At 36.2% G+C, this 21,239-nt stretch overlaps 1 protein-coding gene across 1 annotated transcript in view; it reads right to left on the bottom strand.

Annotated features, from left to right (window-relative positions):
- Positions 1-2,407: 2,407 nt before the first annotated feature.
- The window catches only part of XK (X-linked Kx blood group antigen, Kell and VPS13A binding protein), a 46,048-nt gene continuing 27,216 nt past the window's right edge, over positions 2,408-21,239 (bottom strand). Inside the window, exon 3 of the mRNA XM_055268194.2 lies at positions 2,408-6,892. Coding sequence (XP_055124169.1) covers positions 6,066-6,892 — 827 coding nt within the window. The 3' untranslated portion in view covers positions 2,408-6,065. The remainder of the gene's footprint in view (positions 6,893-21,239) is intronic.

Below are 21,239 nucleotides of genomic sequence, written 5' to 3'. Positions count from 1 at the left end.
GGATGGGAGTGAACTATAGGTTCAAGTATTAAACAGCAAACACTTGAAGCCCAAAATGGATGTTCATGATAAAGAATTACCTAGCTTGCCAATAAACATCTCATATTTCCAGTTTTAAGCTATTAGTCAGTACTGATAGCATCTACATATTTTCTTCAAATAATTTTTCAACGTCTGCTGTAGATCTCCCATTATTCATAGAAAAGTTAAAACTTACTCATAGTCTTAAATAAAGACAACCCCACAGAAGAGAACTGAGTTGATTCACATGGTTTTCACAAGCTTTGTGAAAACAAATGAAGTGACTGGCACAATTGTTAACTGGAGTATGGATATTAGATTAGATACTAGTATTGTGTCAATATTAAATTTCCTGAATTTGGTAACTATAATGTGGCTCTGTAAGAGAATACCTTTATTCACAGGAAAAACACATCAAAATATTTAGGAATAAAGGGGTGTAACGTTGGCAGTGTAATCTCAAATGGTTTACAAGAAAGAGAGAGAAAGTGACAATGATAATGGGCATGGAAAAATACTAATAATAGGTGAATCTGGGTAAAGGGTATAAAGAAATTCCTTGCACTATTCTTCAGGCTTTTCTATTAGTTTAAAATTATTTCAAAATAAAACATTAACAAACACCAAATTAAATAATTTTATATTGACCTACTTGAATGCTATAATTGTTAATATTCAGTTTTTTTAACATGAAAATATTTATTTTAAATGACTTCTGCACAGCAAAGGAAAAAAAATCTACAGATTGGAGAAAATATTTGCAAACCATATATCTGAAAATCTCCAAAAAATATAAGAAACTCCTACAACTCAATAAAAAAAGCGTTTAATAACTCAATTAAAAGATGGGCAAAGGACTGGAATAGACCTTTTTCCAAAGAAAACATACAAATGGAAAATTGGTATATGAAAAGGTGCTCAACATCCCCAATCATCAGGAAACTAGAAATTAAAACCACAGTGAAATATCACGTCACACCTGTTAGGATGGCTACTATCCAAAAAAACAAAAAATTAAATGTAAGTAAGGATTTGGAGAAATTAGAACACTTGTATACTGTTGATAGGAATGTAAAATAGTACAGCCAATATGGGCAACAGTATGAAGGCTCCTCAAAAAATTAAAAGCTAAAACTTCTGTATGATCCAACAGCCCCACTTCTGGGTATGTATCCAAAATAATTGAAATCAGGATCTTGAAGAGATATCTGCACTCCAGAGTTCATTGAATCATTATTTACAATAGTCAAGATATGAAAATAACCTAAATGTCCATTGATAGATAAATGGATAAAGAATATATGGCATATTCCTAAATACTATTCAGCCTTAAAAAAAGGATACTTTGCCATTTGTGACAACATGGAAGAATCTGGAGGATATTATGCTAAGTGAAATAAGCTAGACACAGAAGGACAAATACTACATGATTCCACCTAGATGGGGTGTCTAAAATAGCAAAACTCATAGAAGCAGAGGATAGAATAGCAGTTGCCAGGGCCTGGGGGGTAGGGGAAACGGGAAGTTGTTGTTCAATGGATATAAAGTTTCAGTTACGTTAGATGAGTAAGTTATAGAGATCGTTGTACAACATAGTATAGTTGTCGATAGCGTATTGTGAATTTAAAATATTAAGAGCATAGATCTCATGTTAAGTGTCTTACAAAGACAAAACAAAAACAAAGAAGGACAAGGAAACTTTTGGAGGTGATGAATATGTCTATTACCTTGATTGTGGTGATGGTTTCATGAGTGTTTGCATATGTACACACTCATCAAATTGTATACATTAAATATGTGCAGTTTTTTGTATGTCAATTGTGCCTCAATAAAGCTGTTTTTAAAAGAGAGATTTATCCTATAGCTAAGTCTTTGCAAATTCCAAGGCAACCTTCAGAAGCAAAGGAATTATTGAAACAGTCCATGTCTCTCTCATGCTCTGAAATGATCCCTTTAATGACTGATGTTTTTCCCAACCATTTACATTTGATTATGTATGTTAATACCAAGCCATTTCTTTGGTGTTTTATATTTCTGAATCAGTATATATTTACGTTTGTATAGAAGAGATGTGTATTGCCTCCCTTTTTTGTATTATGCATGGCAACTGATGGACAACTGAAGAGAATCTTAGTATCCAGCAGTGTAATTTTAACAAATGGAGTAAATGTTTATAAAACAATCAGAGGGGTTTTCATGGACTGTTGCTATTCTGCAAGGCTGAATCTTAGCACTCTCAAATTTATCAGCCTACAGAAGTAATTTCCAGGTGAGTTTATAAAACTATAATCAGTTACAATGAAACCATTTTAAAATTTCTGTTTTAAAAATAGTCCCTGAAGTAAAAAGGCCATGTAAGAATTGTATAAAGAATGAAATACAAGGAGAAATTGAAAAATTAATTTATTATATGAAGAAACATAACAATATTTATTAGCATCAACGACTGCAGAGAAGCAGTCAACGAAAGCTCATATCCACAATGCATTGACTGGTAAGTACTGGCACATACACTCATAACCATAGCACTAATGTTTTAAGGTGGTTTCCAAAGAAATGCTGTATTTGACAATCAATTTTAATATATATTTTCCCATTTACAAGGCTGAAAAGATTAAACTCACATCCAAATAATGCCTTGAATCAGCATTCAAGTTGTAAAGCACACTTATCAAAAGATGTTGCTATATCCTTTATCAAAAACTATACTAAAATGATAAATTCATTTGCCACCAGAAAGTGCTTTCTCAGATTCAGTGGGTCTTTTTCTTCCAAGTGCCATGTGTTTGGGTGCTATTTTTGTAAGCAACTGGTGGTAAGAGAAAGGGCATCTGTCGAGAAGACCAAAGATCCACATATCCACTCAGGAACTCATATGAATGACACTACTTATTTCTTTTCAAACAGTAAAAAAATAAAAATAACCTGCTTATGGATTTGAATAACTATAATAACTCTATAAATATGCATAGCACTTAAAAACATTTTCAAAGCATTTTCACATCTATTATTTAATTTGATCTTTCTGATAACCTTGTGAGGTAGGTTGGAAAAGGGTATTATGGGGAAACTGAGGCATAGAGCAATTAAGTTGTAGTGCTGGACAGGGAAGTGCCAATCTCTACACTGGGCTGTCTCCAGCAATGAGAGGAAGTCTAAACATGTTTGATGAACTTACTTCAATATATTTTGAAGACACACTTCACCCCCATCCAGCCAAATGATAGCAATTCAGTTGGAGCAACTATCCTGACAAGTTATGGGATGTAATTAATTAGACAAAGCACCAAGAAATTTAAAAATTGAAATTATAACTGAAAAACACATTTTAACTCCAAACACATGAGAAAAGTTGCTGGTTTGTTTTATGCCAACAGGACAACCTAGCTCTGCAGTGTGAACTGTAATTTTGCCAATTCAGTAATATAAATAATTTAAAAACAAAAATTCTCAGTTCACCATGGCTTATGTTTTCACCACACAGAAAGTAGTGACATCCCTTCCCCAAAGTGAATGGACATACATGTGCCCAAAGCTGGGATACCTGTGTATCAAGGGTTAAAACTGACAAAATACCCAAATGAGTTACCAAATCTCTGTCCTTATAAATGTGTGAAGTGGGCTTTGGGTGTCAGACAAACCAGCATTGTTAGTTTGGTTTGGGATGACTCAAGTTGCTCACCTATCTTCTAAATTAAAGTGATTTAAAATGTATTTGAAGATTAAGATTTTGTAATGGTTTTTGAGACAAGCTTCCAAACCAAGGCTGGAAAAAACCAGTCTCTCCATCCTTGTCTAATTCTTAACATGCCTAGTCAGTGGCAGGCTGGTGGCTACTCCCACACCTCACTCCCAAGGCCTGAGCTGAAGGCATTTCAGGTGAAAAGGGAGCACTATTGCCCCTACCATTTGCCACTGCAGAGCCTCAAGGCAAGAATCTCTTTCTCACAAAAAGCTTGAAAATATTTGGTGTCAATGAACACAAGTAACTGGTGTGATACAAATATACACTTGGAATGACTAAAGAATGGCCTTACAGCTCTCCTAATCATTATAGAGCCCTTTTGTTAATTAGGAAAAAACAAAAAATGATGTATTAACAGGGTAGCTTTATTTTATTCAAAGTCATTATATATTTTCAAGGGTGTTTTATGTATTACGATTGTGTATCTATGCACATATGTGATTACATGAAGAGTGCATGGAAGTATATGTTGTATGAAGTATCATTTTGATTATATATGCTCACTATTTTAGGCCTATTAAGAATAATGCAAGTGGTAAGTGATGTGTTGGGATGGAGAACATAGTCTTGAGTGTTATTCTTATTTGGTTAAAAATAGACAAAAAATGATCTACTGTCTGGACATCCCCACAAAGTTAAACCACAAATATTGATAAATCAAAAACATTTCAAACAAGAAAAACCAAAACTGAGGCTCTATAATTTAGGAGCTTATTGATTTATTTCTATGAACTCTATAAATATTAAACAGTATGGATGCCTTGTGAAAGAATATATACTGCTTTCTTGACCTCTGAATGTAGTGGAAACTGATTATCAAATTGCATTTTCTCCTGTGTGCATGAAATTACTTAAAAATTTGACACCAAGAAGAATTAAAAATGAAAATTATCCGAAGTGCAATGGCCAGATAAATACGTTTTGTAGGTTAACAGAGAAGTGGATCCCTATTCCACATGGTAAAATCGAGTCCATAGAGTCCCTTTTGTAAATCTGTCAGACTTTAATATTCATTCTAAATTGGTGTGATCTTTATGGCCACCTCTTTTCAAGTATTTCACTTTCAAGATTTTAATGGTAGAAATAATGGCACTAGATCTAGGCATTTTTCCAAGATAATTGAGGATATGCTACCCAATCCTCTTTTATGAAACAAATAAGGTCTCAGATTAAAGGAAAAATTATATAGAACATTAAAGGGTGTCTGAGGATACAACTGGAGATCTTTATCAAATTAACTCACAATTATGCCAAGTCAAATTGCATTCCACGAAAGACAAAAATTTTCTGGTCATTCCATCTTTATAATTTAGAAAAAGTTTCTGAAGTCAATCTCCAATTACAGGTGGTAGTGAGGAAAACTCTCTTCCTTCAAATAATGAAAATGAAAATTCCCTATATACCCGAACTGGGTGAGAGATTTCTGTGGGGTTTTCTAAAAATCCCTTAAGTTAACCAAGGTAACTCTTCTAAAATGGTCCTGACAGGCAAGGAATGGGGAGGCAGGAGTAAGATGGTAAGAATTCTACTTATACAAGCCGCCATCATTTTGATGTTTTAACACCCCTCCTGATCCAGAATTTCATCAACATATCAAAGAATCACAACTTTCCTAAAATTCCAGGGCTTCCATAGCCAAATTTATCACTCATTTCTGCATCCATGGATGCTAAGGAACAAAGTCTCCAAATCTAGGCTCTTGAATCAATTAGAGACAGCATGCCAGGGTGGCTACAGTTGGCTATGTACAAAAAGCCCTAATGAGATGAAAATGAAACCTCTATCTATTCAAAAACCAAACTTGAACAGCCCTCCCTGAAAGCTCTGACAGGAATGATGTTGCTGATGGCAAAACCCTAGTAATCTTTTTTGGTCACCAGGACAGCTCTTGGGTGAAAACTATGTTCAGGGATCATAAAACTTCAGGTTACCCAAACCAGCAGTCTGGAAAACTAGAGAACAGGTAAGCCCCTCTCCTCATTCCACCTAACGAATCTAACCAGTACAACTCAGATTTCAGGGGTAACTTGTTAGTGAAAAGGCCAGTAATGCCTAGAAGAAGATAACATGGTTACCTGTGAACTGCGATGCCTTGGGCTGCCCCTTAAACACTCAGAGGTTTTCCTGGCTTCTTCCCATATAGTTCTACATACCCAAGAGCTCTATAAAGAGGAGCAGCTCACAAGGAGTTAACAGCTAACTTCCTGCCTTGTTCCCTATGTAGGGCTCATTATTTGTATGAATAACGGGTATCAAACCCAGAAAATAATATGCCTGTGCCCTGAGACCTTGGGTCCCATTAAGCAGAGCAGAGATCTTCAGCATTCAAGAACTGACTAGGTTCAGGACTTGTTTTACTGCTAGAAGGTGTCTCATCTCTATCTCTGGATGACTGTAGATCTGCCTTTCCTATAGGCTCACAGGGTTTTTGCTGCCTGCAGGCCCAGCAAAAACACCTGAGCCACCTCTGAAAGCCTTCAGAAACACTGGAGGAAAAGAGCTTTTTGCAAGGGTGGAAGAACTGATAGAATACAAGCATGAAGAGAATGGCTGTGCAGTACCCAATGAGCAGCTGCAGGACCAACAGAGGTGCGCACACATACATATAGATGTCAGTCTTGAAAAGATACCACAGGAGAAGGAGGATGGCATTCTCAATGAATCTCATCATGTAATACACCAGTAGCTGGTACCAATTATGGGACTTGCTGATGAGGTCAGGGCTGTCAATTTTCAGCTGTACAGCAGACCAGCAGAACATGTTGATACCAGTATAGAGTAAAGTTAGAAAGCATAGTACAATGGTGGTGCCCACCCGACTGAGGGCCTTCTCTATGTTCTCAGGGAATGGGGAACCACTGCACCAGAAGAGGATCCAGGGATACAAGAAGAAACTGAAGAAGTTGATGAGTATTATAACCACCACCCAGGTCTTCAGGACGGAGGTAAAGAGGACCAGGACTACAACTCGAGTGGCAATCTCAAAGCTCCTCCACAGGAAGATACAGACATAGGCCAGAGGCTTCACTTTGACTTCATACTCATCGTACTTGATTTTGATGGCTAGGATGTTGCAGCGCAAGGCTCCATACACAATGGACAACAGGGATATGGTCATGAGGAGACCTGGGGAGAAAAGAGAGAGTATCATCAAGTCTCACCTCCACTAGGAATCCTACTGCAGCAGACACCCTGTCAGCACCCCACCCGCATTCCTTGGACTCTTCTGTTTTATGTGCACAGCCTGACTTCCAGTTGTTAGCATCTGCCCACTGTGCTTGAGTATGTTTTCCAGAACTGCAGAAAGCTGCTGCATCCAGGTGCCTGTCAGGCTGAAGTGCCAAGAATTAATACTTCCGAGAGCGCCCTCAATGCTCCAATTCCAGCCCAGATTAGGAGCTGGAATACAAGTACTATGGCTTCCCCATCCATTAGATAGAATATCTCTGAGGCATGTGTTCTATGACATTTCCTAGTATTTGCTCATTGGATTAACTTCTAGTCACCCATGGTGATAGTCATCTAATAGCTGTCTCCCTTTATTGGCTGCCTTCCCTTCCCTGCCTCATTTCTCTTCTCCCACACTCCTTACATCTTCCTCCCAAAATACATGCACTCAAATTCTTCTCGTAGGGTCTGCTTCAGGGTAACTCACACTAAAATACATTCCTGACCTCATCTGGGCCGTCTGCATATGTAGAGTCCTTTATATGGTGTGTTTTGTTTCCTCAATTGGCTTCTAAGCTTCTGGGGAATCAAGAGCGACCAACCAAATCTGATATTTCCTCTTGATGTCCCTCAGCACATACCAGCAGATATACAAACAGTAATAAGTTGCTCAGTATGTTCCTCTATATCTGCAGGATCTTTTAAACTGATATACTGACTATAGAATACTCACTGTGGTTGCATTCTTAAATTCTGTGGGGAGCTGAAGAAACGAGAACTTCACTGTTACTGAGAGTCAATCTGTCTTGGGCTGAAAGTCCTTAGCGTTTCAAGAAGTTTCAACTCTACCTGTTTATTTCTTAAAATGACTTATGGGTAATGGGTTTATCCAGTTTATAATAGAAGCAGAAGTTTGGGGAGACAAGATGTAGCTCATTTAAATGGAAAGTGGTATTACATTCCAGAGCACAGCACTGTTGGCCTTGAGTTGTACTATCTAAGATATATGATGCCAACCCATAAGTAGACTGTGGTCAAAACTGAAATATAATCACTTACTACAGGCTGCCAACATCTCTAAATACTGGCACAAGGAAGGATGGGAAGCAGGGCTATGAGTTAGGAACCAACAGCCTGGCTCGCATTTTTTTCTTGTCTCACCAGTTTACACTGAAAAAGTGGCAACCTCTCTGGGTTCTGTTTTCTCACCCATAAAATTAAGATAATATCTTTCCATGCCTGCTGCTTCATTTTTTAAAAACATCTTAAAATGTTTATTTATTCATTTTAATAAGCTTTATTTTTCAGAGTAGTTTTAGGTTCACAGTAAAGTTGAGCAGAAGGTACAGAGATTTCCCATATATTCCCTGACCCCACAGAAGCATATCAACAACCCCCATTATCAACATCCCCCACCAGAGTGGTACATTTTTTTTCAACTGATGAACCTATACTGACAGACCATTATCATCCAAAGTTTACATTTACATTAGGGCTCACTCTTGGCATTGTACATCCTATGGGTGCATTGGACATTACACATTGGACAAATGTATAATGACATGTAGCCACCATTACAGTATCATACAGAGTAGTTTCACTGGGTAAAAATCCTCTGTTCTCCACCTATTCATCCTTCCCTAGTCTCCAACTCCTGGAAATCACTGATCTTTTTATTGTCTCCATAGTTTTACATTTTCCAGAATGTTATATAGTTGGAATCATATAGTATGTGGCCTTCTTTGATTTTTTCACTTAGTAACATACATTTAAGTTTTCTTCATCATCTTTTCATGACTTGACAGCCAATTTCTTTTTAGTGCTGAATAATAGTCCATTATCTGGATGTACCACAATTTATTTATCCATTCACTTGTTAAAGGACATCTTGGTTGCTTCTAGGTTTTGACAGTTACGAATAAATATGTTAGAAACATCCATATGTAGATTTTTGGAGGGGCATAAGTTTTCAACTCCTTTGGGTAAATATCAATGGGTGTGATTTGTTTGCTGGATCACAGGGTAAGAGCATGTGTAATTTTGTAAGAAACCTCCCAACTGTATTCCAAAATGACTGTACCATTTTGCATTCTCAACAGCTATGAATGAGAGCTCCTGTTGCTCCACATGCCCACCAGTATTTTCTGTAGTCACTGTTCTGGATTTTTGCCAATATATTTAAAGTGTACAACATAATATTTTGTTATACATATATACTGCAAAATGATGACTATAGTCAAGCTAATATATCTATCACCTCACATAGTTACCTTTTCTGTGTGAGAACACTTAGCAAATTTCAGGTATTATTAACTACAGTCACCATGCTGTACATTAGATCTCTAGAAATTATTTATCTGACATAACTGAAACTTTGTATCCTTTGACCATCATCTCCCTATTTCCCAGACCCATTCCTGCCCCTAGTAACTACCATTCTATTCTCTGGTTCTATCAATTTGACTTTTTTAGATTACACATATAAATGAGATCATGCAGTATATTTCTTTCTGTGTCTAGCTTATCTCACTTAGCATCATATCTTCCAGGTTCATTCACGTTGTTGAGAAATGGCAAAATTTCCTTATTTTTCAAGCCTAAATGATATTCCATTCCAATAGGTATATAGTGGTACCTCATTATTGTTTTAATTTGTATTTCCCTGATAACATATAATGTGGAGTATATTTTCATATGCTTATTTGCCATCTTGTCCATCTTTGGCGGTGTCTGTTAAGGTCTTTGGCCCATTTTTTTAAACCTGATTGTTTTCTTACTGTTGAGTTTTAAGGGTTCTTTGTACATTTTGCATAAAAGCCCTTTATCAGATAAGTCTTTTGCAAATATATTTTTTCAGTCTGTGGTTTGTCTTTTTATTCTCGAGAGTGTCTTCTGCAGAGCAGGAATTTTTAATTTTAATGAAGTTCAGATTATTAGTTCTTTCTTTTATGGATCATGCCTTTGGTGTTGTATCTACAAAGCAATCATCAAATCCAAAGTCACCTAGATTTTCTCCTACGTTATCTTCTAGGAATTTTATAGTTTTGTATTTTGTATTTAGGTCTGTGAGCCATTTTGGGTTAATTTTTTGTGAAGGGTGTAAGGTCTGTGTCTAGAGTTTTAAAAATTATCATTTCTCCATTGTATTGTTTTTGTTCTTTTGTCAAAGATCAGTTGGCTGTTTTTATGTGGGTCTATTTCTAGGCTCTCTATTCTGTTCCATTGATCTGTCTGTCTGTTCTTTTGCCACTACTACATTGTCTTGATTGTTGTAGCTTTATCCATGCTTGATTCTTAAAATTCAATTCTATGTAATTCTGTCCATGTAACATAATTGTCTATATCTAAATGTACAATTTAAAATGTATAGGAATAAATGTTTTTCTTATTTATGAATAAATGGAAAAACATCTATATTTAGTAGACATAAAAACTCTGAAGCTTTGGTATTTATTTGCCTGGGAGAGAAACTCACTCTTACTCAAAGCATCAGTTTTTCTCATAGTCTTTTGGCACTGAGTTTAATTAATGATGTCATTCACTGGAAAGACTGGAATCTACTAATCAAATTTAAAAGGTAGAGACACTATTACCTGAGTTGACAGGGAAGTAATTGGACTAAGTTATTTTTCCTGAGAGGCTAATTCAATGGAGCATTGTAAAGCAGAACATACTAGTGATATACTTTGTGTATTACTTATACATGTATATGTGGTTACAAATTTCCAAACTCTTTAAGGATCCAGTATTAAATCATTTTTTCATAGTTCTTATGTTTTCTCCAGTATAAGAAAAATATTTTAAGTGCAGAAGATGAGCTAAGCATAAATTATTACAATCTAAGTTAAGTAGTCACACATATACAGTATTTATATTATTATATTTATGGTATTTTAACTCCAAAATATTTATTGCTTTAAGCAATACTATGGCCCACATAATTTTTTCTAGTATCTGTCCATTTTTCTCTTGTTCAGTCAATTATTTCCAAATTACATCTTTTTCTCTATCAAGAGAATTAGGCAATTATTACCCAGTTGGTGTTTAGTAGTAATCAACCACAGAAACCTTCTGAGAATGCATAAAAAATATTTTGAAATCACTGGCTTTAATCATCATTGCTACTATTGGGTGCTCACTACAAAATGTCACAGATAGAAATGGGGTCAGGGAGGGAAACACATTTGGGAGACAAGAAGCTTGTACAAAATGATTCCAATGTACATTTCCAGCTCTATAATTAAACTGTCATCTAATGAACGACGAGGATGATGCTCATGCAAATACTTACTGAGTCAGACTTAAATGGAGAAAAGTTCCCTGACAATATTTCCCAACCTTATCTTCACACAGCCAACACAAAAGGGGATAAATTGGCAGTACTGCCTATTTAAGTGGCATTTCACAGAAGTCTAACATCCCCTAGTAATCCTAATCTCATTTCCTAGGTGTGTGTATGGATGGAGACATTTTGCTGTTTTCATCATTATTAGAAGGGAAGACATTACTTTAGGTAAAGCTAAAAGGAAGGCTTTGGCAATATTTCAAACCCTTGGCATACTCCTAAAGCTTCCTCCTACCCAATTCCAGCCAAATGAACTCTTTCCAGATGAACCTTCCTAATTCACAGAGAAATTAATTGTCACTAGGCATGGATTTGTTCATTTCCTGACTTGCCACCAAAAACTTAATCTCTATGTAAAGTTATGGAGAATATTTTCTTTCTCAGAATTCCTCTTAGGAAAGCAATTCTATTTATAGGACAAGGGAACAGTTTGTCTGTTGCTTTAGAGAAATAACAGAGTCTGGCTGTAAGATGGAGGATGGTAGATGGTTGTTTTCTGTATTATGATTACTCTCTGTAGAAACTGAACCTTCAGTAAAACGACTGAACTAATTCAAGCCAAAGGCAAAGAAGTTAAAAACTTTGAAAAAGGCCGGGCGCGGTGGCTCACGCTTGTAATCCCAGCACTTTGGGAGGCCGAGGCGGGCGGATCACGAGGTCAGGAGATCGAGACCACAGTGAAACCCCGTCTCTACTAAAAATACAAAAAAATTAGCCGGGCGTGGTGGCGGGCGCCTGTAGTCCGAGCTACTCGGAGAGGCTGAGGCAGGAGAATGGCAGGAACCCAGGAGGCGGAGCTTGCAGTGAGCCGAGATCGCGCCACTGCACTCCAGCCTGGGTGACAGAGTGAGACTCCGTCTCAAAAAAAAAAAAAAAAAAAAAAAAAAAAAACTTTGGAAAAGAATTAGACAAATGTATAACTAGAATAACCAATACAGAGAAGTGCTTAAAGGAGCTGATAGAGCTGAAAGCCAAGGCTCGAGAACTACGTGAAGAATGCAGAAGCCTCAGGAGCCGATGGGATCAACTGGAAGAAAGGGTATCAGCGATGGAAGGTGGTGAAATGCTTTTATGGAATAGACTTTTCAAAAAAATTAGTGAATGACTTCAAAGAGGAAACTGGGGAAGCCAAAGGGGATATGGAGTGCAGTGGCAGAGGGAAACTGGAGGAAGTTAGCACAGCAAGCTTCTGAAAATTAGAATTTTCAACAGAATTCTGAGAGACAGTAATTTTTATCTGTTTTCTTTCAACTCAGTGAACAAAGAGTCTTTCTTACGATCTGGAGCCAGGATCTCCCCAACTGCACTACACTCTATCACTTGCCTCCTCAAAAACTTTGCTGTATCAATTATCATCTTTCCCTTCTAAATTTTCAACTACTCCCTTAATCCTGACTCTTTTCCCCTAGTGTATGAATCTACCTATGTCAGCTGCATCTTAAAAAAACATCCTTCATTGGTAAAAACACATAATTGTTGAAGACATGTGATAGACGCATGGGGGTTCATTATAACATCCTCTCAATCTTTTTGTATGTTGAAAAATTTCTATAATAATGAAGCTATAATTCACAAACATTTAAAGTGAACAATTTAATGATTTTTAAATATTCACATATAAGTGCAACCATCACCAGTCAATTTTAAAAAATTTTCATCACCTCAAAAAGAAACCCCATACACTTTAGCTACCAATTTTGTCCCCACTGGTCCTAAGAAACCACTGATACACTTTTTATCTTTAAAAATTTCCCTATTCTGGACTTTCATATGAATAACATAATAGAATATGTGGTCTTGGGTAACTGGTTTCTTTCACTCACCATAATGTTTCTAAGGTTCATCCATGTTGTAGCATGTATCAGTACTTCATTCCTTTTTATGGACAAATAATATTCCATTGTATGGATATACTAGACATTGTCCATTCATCAGTTGATAAACATTTGGATAGTTTCTACCTTTTGGCTGTTGTGAATAGTGCTGTTATGAACACTCATGTGCAAATTTTTGTGTGAACATATATTTTCTTTTCTCTTGAGTTTATAGAAGTGGAGTTGCTAGGTCATATGGTAACATAATGTTTAATTGTCGAAGGAACTGCCATAGTGTTTTCCAAAGTAGGTTGCACCATTTCATATTTCGACCATTAGTCTATGAGGATTCCAATTTTTCCACATCTTCGTCAACATTTCTTGTTATCTAACTTTTTTATTCTAGCCATTCTAATGGGTGTGAAATTGTATCTTGCGATTTTGATTTGCATTTCCCTGATGACTAATAATTTCCAGCCCATTTTCAGGTGCGTATTGGCCATTTGTATATATTTTTTGGTTGCTTTTCATTCTTAACTATGAATCAAACTCATAATAGATTTCACATTGTCCTATAGGTATTCCAAAAAGTGTGTCAGAATTCAAAGGCCAGATCTGCATAGACCAAATATATATTATAGAATAAAATGTTAAAAATGCTCAACATCACTAATCATCAGAAAAATGCAAATTAATGCCATAATGAGATATCATTTTATACCAGTCAGAATGGCTATTATAAAAAAGTAATAAAAATAACAGATGTTGGCAAGGATGGGAGAAAAGGGAACACTTATACACTGTTGGTGGGAGTGTAAAATGAATACAAGATCTATGTAAAACAGTGCGAAGATTTCTCAAAGAACTAAATATAGAACTACCATTTAATCCAGAAATCCTACTACTGGGCATCTACCCAAAGAAAAATAAATCATATTAAAATGATACCTGCACTCATATGTTTATCGTAGCACTATTTACAATAGTAAAGATATGGAATCAAACTATGTGTCCGTCAATGGATGACTGTATAAAGAAAATGAGACATGTAATGGAATACTACTCAGTCATAAAAAGAGAATGAAATGTCTTTTGCAGTAACATGGATGGAACCAGAGGCCATTATCCTAGGTGAACCAATTCAGAAGAAGAGTCGAATACCATATATTCTCACTTAGTGGGAGCTAAGTTCCCACTAAGTGGGAGCTAAATAATGTGTACACATGGACATACAGTGTGAAATGATAGACACTGGAGACTTGGGAGGGTGGTAAAGGATAAGAAATTACTTAATGTACATTGTACTTAATGTACTTAATGTACAATGTACATTATTTGGGTGATGGATACAGTAGAAGCCTAGACTTCACCACTATGCAATAAATTCATGTAACAAAACTACTCGTACCTCTGAAATTCATACAGATAGAAAAAAGGAAAAGAAAAAAAGGATAAAACATTAGCCTTGTGGCCATCAACAAACATTTAAAATGACAAAAAATCCAATTTTATTTTCTCATGCTTTTTGAATTCCCTAAAAAAGGCATCAAAAAGCAAAAGATTTCCATACGCATGGCAGATTAGCTTGTTTAATCCATTATTTCTGTCAAGAACAACTAGGCAAACATCTGTTCAAAGGCATCAGAGATCTTCCAAAGCAGTGAGTACTCCTGGGGCTAAGACGTTTTAAAGAAAAAAAATCTCTAGAGAAAATTCTGAAGCTGTCTTTTCCCTCAAGACATTTTCCCAAATGAAAGTGAGTACTAAGACACAAATAATATGAATACAACTTATAGGAATCTCTCAAAGCTGGTGGGTATGGGAGCAAATATTGACATTCAGGCCCCATAATGATCCTGGTGTACACCCAAAGCTTTCTGGTAGAAACTCAAAGGACATCAGGAGTAAGGATGACTGGAAAGAGATTAAGCCCTCGCAAAGATTGATATGGATTTCAACCATCTCAAGTCATGACTGAGTCAAGTTGATCTGCATCTAGTCCATCTGACTTCCATAAACAAAAGCAAAATCTTCCTGGAGAAAGATAGTTCATGCAGGGCCTCAAATTTTCTCTAGTTTTTTTCTTACAAATACCTGGCATTAAATTGAAAATAACATGGTATGCCAACAACAAAAAATGACCAAAATCCAAAAATAATAATAGATAATAAAAATAGACCAGTAGGACATACAGATTTTGTAATAATCTAACATGGACTTAAAATAACTATAATTTATATGATTTTAAAATTGTGTGACAAAATTGGGAACTTACCAGAGACTGGAAACTATTTTAAAAACTCAAATGACAATTCTAGAACTAAAAAAATACCATAATTACAATTAAGAAATCAACAGATAGGTTTAATAGCAGATTAGATACAGCTATAAAGATAATTAGTACTCACTAGAAGGTAGGTCAGAAGAAAACACTCAAATGGAGAAACAAAAAGCATGAAAAACTTATGGTAGAGTGAAAATGTCCTAGATAGAGAAAAAGAGAGAGAGAAAGAGAGAGAAAAGAATGGCTCTGACACAATATGTGAAGCAATAAAGGCTGAGAATTATCTCTAACTGCTAAAATATCAAACCACAGATTGAGGAAATGCTACAAAACTCAAGTAGGTAAATATGAAGAAAACAACAACTAAGCATATCATGTTAAAATTGCTGAACACCAAAGTCAAAGAGAAAGTCTTTAAAAGCAGTCAGAAAGCGTAAGTAGACAGATGAACTTCAAAGGAGTAACAATGATGACAGAGGACAGTAGTATCTCAATAGAAATAATGGAAGCCGGAAGATGAATGATAATCTAAAAGTAGGAAGTAACACAGTCCCAAAGATGAAGGTAAAAGAAATACATTTTCTGCCAAAACAAAAATGAGGAGAGGGAATTTGTCACCAGCAGATCTGCAATAAAGGAGAGATGCTAAAAGTAGTATTTCAGGCCCAGAAGAAATGATCCTACATGGAAGCATAGAGATACAAGAAGGTATGAACAAGGACCAAAAGGGTAAATACAACTCAGTTTTGTAATGAGCAAAAATACCTAAATAGTCATTTCACACGTGTGTATGAATGCACACACACACACACAAACACACCCCCAAAATGGCCACTAAAGACATGAAAAGGAAATTAGTTCATTAGTCATAAATGCAAATTCAAACTACAATGAGATACTACACATCTACTCCATCACAAAAAGTAAAACCAAGTGCTGGCAAGGATATGGAGCAACTGGAACTCTCACACACTGCTTATGGGAGTGTAAAATGGTAAAACTGCCTTTGCAGTCTCTACTGAAGCTAAACATTGACATTGCTTTCAGCCCAGCAGTTCTACTCCTGCATATACATGCAAAAGAACTGCATATATATGTGTAATAAAAGGCCCGCACAAGGATATTTATAGAAGCATTATTTGTCATAATCATAATCTGGAAATAACCTAAATATTAATCAAAAGCAGACTGTATCAATGCATTGTGGTATATTCATACAATGGAATCCTATACAGCAATGCTAAGGAACAAACTTCTGTTACAAACTACAATTTGGATAACTTTCATGAATACAGTGTGAGTGAAAGAAAGCAGAACCCTGATTCCATTTACATAAAATTTTAAAACCCAGGAAAAAATAATCTGTGGTGTGAGAAGTCGGCTTTCTGCTTAGTGGTTACCTTTAGGGGAGGTGGGGGAGGAAAGTGACTGAAAAGAAACATAAGGAGTCTTTTGGGGATTCTGATACTCTTCTGTTTCTCACCTTGGATACAGAACTACATGAGTAAGTTTACTTTGTGATAAATCAAGATTTGCCCTTATGATGAATATAGTTTTCTGTGTGTACTTTATACTTCAATAATAATATGTATTTGAAAAAACTAGGTACACTATTACTATACTTAGTAGGCACTCGATAAATGTTTATTAGATTAGAATTTTTAAAGGCAAAAAGGACTATCATTTCATTGTTATAATGAAGTTGTTTCAGAGATATTTTCCCTACCCTGGCAAAATGCCAAGTAGAAAATAGACATGACATAAACCCCTATTTAGATTACTATAGCAAAACTCATTCTGCAGATATAACCAGTATGATACCCTAGTACTGTTAAAAGAAAATTCTTGAAGTCTTAGTGACTAAGATCTCACTGTTACCAAAATCTCTCTTGAACATCTGCCAGTTTACCAGATGTTTAGTCAAAAATTGAGGACTTTTCCTTCAATACATATTTATATCTTGTTTTGTTCTCAGTATTGTGAGAACAAATACTATGGCCCATCACTCAAAACCCACATGACGTGATTATAACTGTATACTCTATAATCCTTAGAGATTCTGAGTGATTTTGTTCTTTTCTCCCAGATGTATTTCGATTTCTTGCCTAAGGACCTGGATGATAAGATCTCCTCCAGTTCGTCTTTCTTATGCAAAAAATTATTGCACTCTTAATTCATGCCAAAGGACTATTCTAAGAATTTTACAGGTATGAATCACTTAATTCTAACAACAATCCTATAAAGTAGATACTGTTATTATCCTCATAATAGAGATGAGAAAGTGGAGACATAGAGATGTTAAGTAACTTCCCAGAGATCACTGAGCTAACAGAGCTGGAATTCCAACCTAAGTAGTCTTGCTCCATAATCGTAGCCTTAACCACTAGGCTCTTCTGCCTAAATAAATATAATTAGGTCTATTTCCCTAGCAGTGGTCTCAGCTCCACATTTTACCTCTTTTATCACCTGATGGCAGGAAGGAGTCTGCTACCCTTAAAACTGCCCAGGACTCTAAGGAGTCTGGAGAATCCACCAAGCATACTTTGAGGATTTGTCCAATTCTTCCTTGCTTCCACTGAGCCCAAATTTCATGTCTGTCTTCTATTATGTGAATATTTCATATGTAAAGACCTTCTGAAATCATGCTGGTCAGGCACCCGGGAATAGGTAAGCCTCGCTATGCTAAGCTGGTTTCTGAGAATTGCCTCTCAAGGAATAACCAATGATCAGAGAGAAGTGGGGCAGAAGCAGATCCCTCTATCTGCCCTAGCAACTTGTCCTCCTTCCTTATCATCCTGCCTCAGGCAGAGAAAAGGGGCATCAGTGAGTTGAATTACACCAAAAAAAAAAACAAAAAAAAAACAAAAAAAAAAACTCTTCCTTTAGATAGCCAGATCAAGGAAGTAAGATCCTAGACTCATATATGGGGCCCTCTATCAGCAAAATGGTAGCAGCAAAATGGTAACTAGCAGCAAAATGGTAGCAAGACCACTCAGAATCCCAAGATAGAGTTTCTCTATTCTACTGCAGATTTTCAGGTAGGGCAAGGCATCACAAATCCTCTTAAAATGTACCTACTCATGTACAGTGAACCTTGTAAATAATTCAGCATGGCCATTAGACCCTCCAGGACTGAAGCAATTTCTTGTATTTTTCCCTTTGCCAACCCTTGAACCATAGACACTCACAAATATTTGCATGCACATTCTTACCTCCACTAATCTTTTCAACTACCACGATAATCCTCAGTGTACTTTTCCTCCCAATCTATCTCCTCTTCCCTCTTTTCAAATACTTTATTTTTTGTTCTCCTTATTTTATGGTCATGTTTGATATGTGTCCAAGGTTGTAAACAACACGAAAGTCTTTTAGAAATAGGTAGGATATAAAGAATAAACAATAAATGGTTTGGACCTTGCAAGGATATCACTTCTTCTGTGTGTGATTATACCTGCTCAGTGCCTCTAATTCTATGCAGCACTACCAAGGCCTACTTACTTTACAGAGATGTGGGTGAGGAATCAGAAGGTCTATACTGGATATTGTACTATTCAAATAGCTATATAAGCAGGAGTTACATGTTTCACTAAACTCAGGCACAGCCTTGACAAGACACCCTTGTGTGGAGGTGGGTAGAAGGCATATGTCTTCCCGCTGAGTACCACTAAGTAACTTCCATTAACTTGTGGCCACAAACTCCAGGAAAAAATCAGAGTCGACATCATGCCAAAACCAAACCTAAGCGAAAACTCTTAGTGGGTGGATGGAAGCATTCTCCCCCCTGGCCCATTTGGAGGTGGGTTTAATTTAGGAGGAATGAATATGAACCCACCTTCAAGTCTTACAGACTTAATATAATCTTACAATAGGCATATACCATTACACAATCATATGGACCATTGTTTAAGTTGCTATAGCAGCTATGTATACTATACTGACTATAGCTGAAAATGACCTCTGGTGCAGAAAACCATTAAATGGAATTGTTGTTAGAAATGTAAGCCAATGAAGTAAAAAAAGTACCAGGGCATCCAATCTACTATCAGATATATACAAGTTATTTCTTTCTTGGATTTGCAATATGTGACACAGACCATAGATGGCCTGCAAAATCTAAAATATTTTTCTTCTATACCTTTACAGAAAAAGGTTGGCCACCCTGCAACAGAACACTTTTCTGCCACAAAAATGAATAAACTAAGTTTACATTCATCAATGTGTATAGTTCTGAAAAATATAATGTTGACTGAAAAAAATGCAAGTTTCAGAATGTTATTTGCAGTGTGATAAAGTTTAAAGACCTACAAAATCAATATATCCTATTTATGGATACTGTGCTTATGCAGCAAAGTTATAAATCATGCACGAGAATGAAAAACTCTGAAATCATGACAAGGAAGACTCACAGGGTGCCCCAACTATACTATAAATTTTATTGCTTAGAAAGGAAAAAAATATATATCTAAAGCAAATATGTCATGTAAAGATTTGATAAAGCAAAGAGGACTATATATATATATATATATATACACACACACACATATATATGTATATATTTGGAAATATATATATACACACACATATACATGTATATATTTGGAAATATATATACACATATATGTATATATTTGGATATATATATACTATATACCTATATAATGCTTTTCTAGAGAATCCTAACACACCAACAGGGCTGTAGACTACTGAGAAACAATAAATGTGTTATTTAAACCATTAAGTCTTTGGTGGTTTGTTTTTCAGCAATAGCTAGCTGATACAGCAGAGATCTCTCACCCCCTTTCCAGGCATATGGCACCACAGTCTTTATTCACTCCAGGCTATTCCCTCAAGTCTCCCTCCTTCAGGAATCTACAAATGAAAAGCAGGCCTCAGTCGCTATGCTTATAAATACTCCTAAACTCCAGGGTACACACAACAAGCTATCTCTAAGGCAGGTTAGCAACTGTGAGATAGGCCTATGGGTTCCCAGCTTCGTAAGCCAGGGAGTGGCTTGGCTACCCTTGTTGCTAGCACCCTTCATCTTGAAATTCTATTTTAAGTGGCTTCTGGAAGACAGGAAGTAGCATCTCACCATAAATATGTTACAGAAAATCCTATTCTCTTCTGCCCCTTCTCCCCAGGTAAGTCCTTTTAGAATTGGAAGGTAGGGGTATGTGAGGTTGACTGTGGTAGTGTTAGTTTGTCACTCTCAGAAAATCCTGAAAGAAGAAGACTGGCCAGTCCTTAGTGGCTTTTTTTTTCTGAATGTAATATATTCAGCACATGGGCCAGATGTCATTTCTGGAGGAAAAGGAAAAGTCCCACTTAATTTCTTATTATACAAGAAATAATTTCTAACAAGGAGTACTTCACCAATAGAAGTGTCTTTTGAATACTGACAGCTCCACTGCTGAATATAATCAAGCAGAGGCTGGTGGAATACCTTTCAGGGACACTGAATAAGTGGTTTCTACAGAGTGTACAAAATCAAACATGATGATCTCTTAGGTCCCTTCTACTTCTAACATTCTCCAACTCCATGAGAAGCAGTGTTGGTTAAAACAACTAACATTGGGTCAAGTGTCCAAAAACTGGGTCTTGGTCTTGGCTTTGGGCCCTTAAACTTCCTAAACCTCAGTGTTGCAGATACTGTGGGTCTCCAACTTAACTGGTATCCTTCCTCTCTTCTTCCTTAAAGGCAGAACTCTAATTCTGATTAGGTGCTGCTCACCCTTCCACCTGTTCAAGGAAGATGATCCCAGGTTTGACCACTGGAATAAATAAAGATTAGTATAGACCAGTCTCCTAACTTATTCTCTGTCACAGACAAATACAAAAATTATACTATTTGTAATTAGTATT

Source organism: Symphalangus syndactylus, chromosome X, assembly GCF_028878055.3.
Source record: "Symphalangus syndactylus isolate Jambi chromosome X, NHGRI_mSymSyn1-v2.1_pri, whole genome shotgun sequence".
Taxonomy (NCBI): Eukaryota; Metazoa; Chordata; class Mammalia; order Primates; family Hylobatidae; genus Symphalangus; species Symphalangus syndactylus.
The sequence above is the reverse complement of the archived record's forward strand: the minus strand, read 5'-3'. Positions and strand labels throughout refer to the sequence as shown.